General features: G+C 56.1%; 1 protein-coding gene across 1 annotated transcript; it reads right to left on the reverse strand.

Annotated features, from left to right (window-relative positions):
• Nucleotides 1–870: 870 nt before the first annotated feature.
• LOC104527853 (trifunctional enzyme subunit alpha, mitochondrial-like) lies at nt 871–2,535 on the reverse strand. The gene is made up of 2 exons (XM_010171673.2): nt 2,396–2,535; nt 871–1,237 (listed from the first exon to the last, which is right to left on the reverse strand). The coding sequence occupies exons 1-2, from the start codon at nt 2,517–2,519 to the stop codon at nt 1,092–1,094; spliced, it is 270 nt and encodes an 89-aa protein (XP_010169975.2). The 5' UTR covers nt 2,520–2,535; the 3' UTR covers nt 871–1,091.
• Nucleotides 2,536–2,941: the final 406 nt, after the last annotated feature.

Genomic DNA, 2,941 nt, shown 5'->3' on the forward strand with positions numbered 1-2,941 from the left:
GGACTCCATGAGCTTCAAGGGCTTTTCCAACATTAATGACTCTGTGATTCCAGGTCTGGTGGACATGGCATCACCATGGGGAGCACTGAAGGCTGAGAACCAGCTCCACAGGTACCTCCCCAGCAGGCAGCAGACACGGGATGAGACGATGTCTCAGCCTGACTTTGTCCTGGTAGCTTTGAAACACAAGCACAGACATGACGTGAGCAGAGCAGCAACACCCAGGCTCCCGGCCCAATCCCTGCCAGGGCGCAGGAAAAGGGCTGGAGAGGCGGGAGGTGGAGGCCAGGCCAGCTCTGCAATCACTGGCAGGTGGACAGAGATTTAAAGCCTTTTAGTTACAACCGAGCTGTCCCCACGGGGGACCCTTCTGGCCTTTGGCTGCTTGATCTGCAATTACAGGCGGGTCCATCTGCCAGCATCACCCCGGCGGGGTGGGCGGCGGCGGCGCTCGGGGCCAGACAAAGGAGCCAGAGGCTCCTCACAGCCCCAGACTGATGGCAGAGGTGACAGAGTGGCTCTTTGTTCTCCACTGGCCCCTTTCCCCCCCCTCCCACAACCACCAGCAGCCCCTCTGTGGGTCCCAGCAAAGCAGGGAGAGGACCCCAGAAGATTGCCTGAACGCTTTATTTCCGACTCGAGCGGTTCCTTTCCTCGGTGCCCAGAGGTTGCTGCCCCAGCGAGACGGGAGGAGAAGCAGGCATGGTGGAGTCCAAACCCAGGAGATGGGGATTTATTTTGGTGGAGGTTGATGGAAAAGTTAAAGCCTTGGGGCCAGCTGGGTGCTGTTTGCCAAACCAGGAGCTCTGGAGGTCACAGCATGAAGAGGAACACAGAGGAAATTCTCTCTCCCAGTAAGAAATTCTCTCTCCCAGGCCCAGACTGGCACAGGATGGATATGCCCAACGCTCCGTAGCTGATAAGGCACTTGAAATGACTACAAGCCACGTGGCAATCTGCTGTCCCCCTCCTTCCTTCCTTCCCTGCCTCCCTCGGGTACTTTGCAGATTAACCTAGAGAATGGGGTGTCGCTGGAGAGCCGGTGGCTCGAGCTCTCGGGGGTGTCACGGGTGGACGGTGTCAGGCCACGTTCACTGGTGGAATTTCTTGCCTGGGCTGTTGGCATGGTCCAGCAGCAGCTGGCAGGGTGTGAACTGGCTGCCGTAGATGGCTTCGTACTTCCGCAGCTTGTCCACCATCTGCTTGGCTCCATAGGAGTCTGCGAACCTGAAGGGACCTGCAGGGGACAAGGGGACACATCTGTGACAAGGAAGTGAGAGGCACCAAGGTTCCTGGGAGGTGAGAGCACTAGATTCAGCCAATCTTCAAGTCCTTCTTCAAGAGAGATCACAGAATCACAGAATATTAGGGATTGGAAGGGACCTCAAAAGATCTCCAGCCTCTCAGCAGCACAAGGCAAGACCTTGCTCCCTGCCTGCCCACCAGACCAGATTTCTAGGGACAAGATGGGACACAGACAACTGGGACTGTTCCCTTAGGCTGAGCTTGTCTCCAGGAGGGACCAGGCAGCAGAACCACCACCTCATGCCCAAGAGCCCTTAGTATCCTTCAGTTGTGACCCAAACCTCAGCTCATGCTTCCTCCACTGCCCAGCCAGGTTACAGATGGGTCCAGGAGAACTTTGCCCATGATTTTGGCTGCACCTTGGCTTGAAAAGCACCATGGCTGAGGGTATCAGCTCAGCTTCACCTGTGCTGTGTGCAGGCATGGGGGGAACGGTGCATCCTTGGGCACCATTTCTTAACTCTGTTGGCAGCACAAGACCAGGTTTCCAGAAGTGCTGCAAGACACCTGCAGCTGCACAAAAAACAGGGATTAACTCCCTGAAAGGGTGGAGAGAGGTGGGGGTGGGTCTGTTCAACCAAGGCCCAAGGGACAGGACAAGAGGAAATGGGCTCCAGTTGTGGCCAGGGCAGTTGAGATGGGATGTGAGGAAGAATTTCTTTGCTGAAAGGGTTCTGAGGCATTGGAAGGGGTTGCCCAGGGCAGTGGTGGAGTCCCCATCTCTGGAGGGAGTGAAGAGTCGTGTAGACACAGTGCTGAGGGACATGGGTTCTAGAGGCCCTTGATCCTCAGCAGCCACAGCTCTGTAAAACAGCTCTACCAGCAGAGGAACTCCACTGGGTCCTGGTAGAAACCTCTCATAGCAGCTCTCAGGCTCACTACCACCTCTCCTGGGGTGGGAATGCTGGAGCAACATCTCTGTCTCAGGCTTTACGTGGGAGAAGGACACTCAGGCTTGTCAGACTGGAGCTCTAACCTGGTCTTAAGAGCTGACTCTCCTCTGGTGGCCAGAGACCACCAGGCAAGCCCACTATGAAGCTTTTCAGCCAAGCCATGCATCCCAGCCCAAACCCCAGCTGAACCTGCTCACCTCCAAGGCATGGTGGGAAGCCCAAGCCGAACACAGCACCAATATCTCCCTCCACGGGGTTGCTGAGGATCCCTTCCTGCAGGCACAGGGCTGCTTCGTTCACAAACCTCGTCACCAAGCGCATCTGGATGTCTTCATCAGTGCAGCTGCAAGGAAAGAGTCTGTGAGGGTTGTGCAGCTGGATGGAAGAGCACGTGAAGCCAGCACAGATGGGGGACAGAGCCAGGGTTGGGGCAGAGAAGGGTTTCCCACTGGGAATGTCCCTGTCCTTGTGAGGATAAGGACTCAGCTCCGTGTTGTGACCTGAAGCTGGCATGTAAGAACAACAAAGGCTTGATCAGGCCAGATGGGAACTGCTCCAGGAGATGTTTCAGTGCCAGGCTGCACAAGTGACACCAAGAAGGTCACAGTAAGAGCTGCACCAACCTGCCTGCTTGGATGAGCTCCACCACAGGAGAGTTTTCTGCAAAGGTGTGCAAGCAAATGCTGATAAATGGGGAGATGTCCCATTCCAAGGGCAAGGTCCTGCACTTGGGTCAGGGCAAC

Source organism: Antrostomus carolinensis, unplaced genomic scaffold (genome assembly GCF_000700745.2).
Source record: "Antrostomus carolinensis isolate BGI_N321 unplaced genomic scaffold, ASM70074v2 Scaffold13917, whole genome shotgun sequence".
Lineage (NCBI taxonomy): Eukaryota > Metazoa > Chordata > Aves > Caprimulgiformes > Caprimulgidae > Antrostomus > Antrostomus carolinensis.

What these genes read in the sequence shown, in the direction of transcription:
- LOC104527853 (XM_010171673.2), bottom strand. Translation starts at nt 2,519, where the DNA reads ATGCGCTTGGTGACGAGGTTTGTGAACGAAGCAGCCCTGTGCCTGCAG. An exon ending in CTTCCCACCATGCCTTGGAG is followed by an intron (nt 1,238 to 2,395) that starts GTGAGCAGGTTC and finishes TGTCCCCTGCAG; the next exon opens with GTCCCTTCAGGTTCGCAGAC.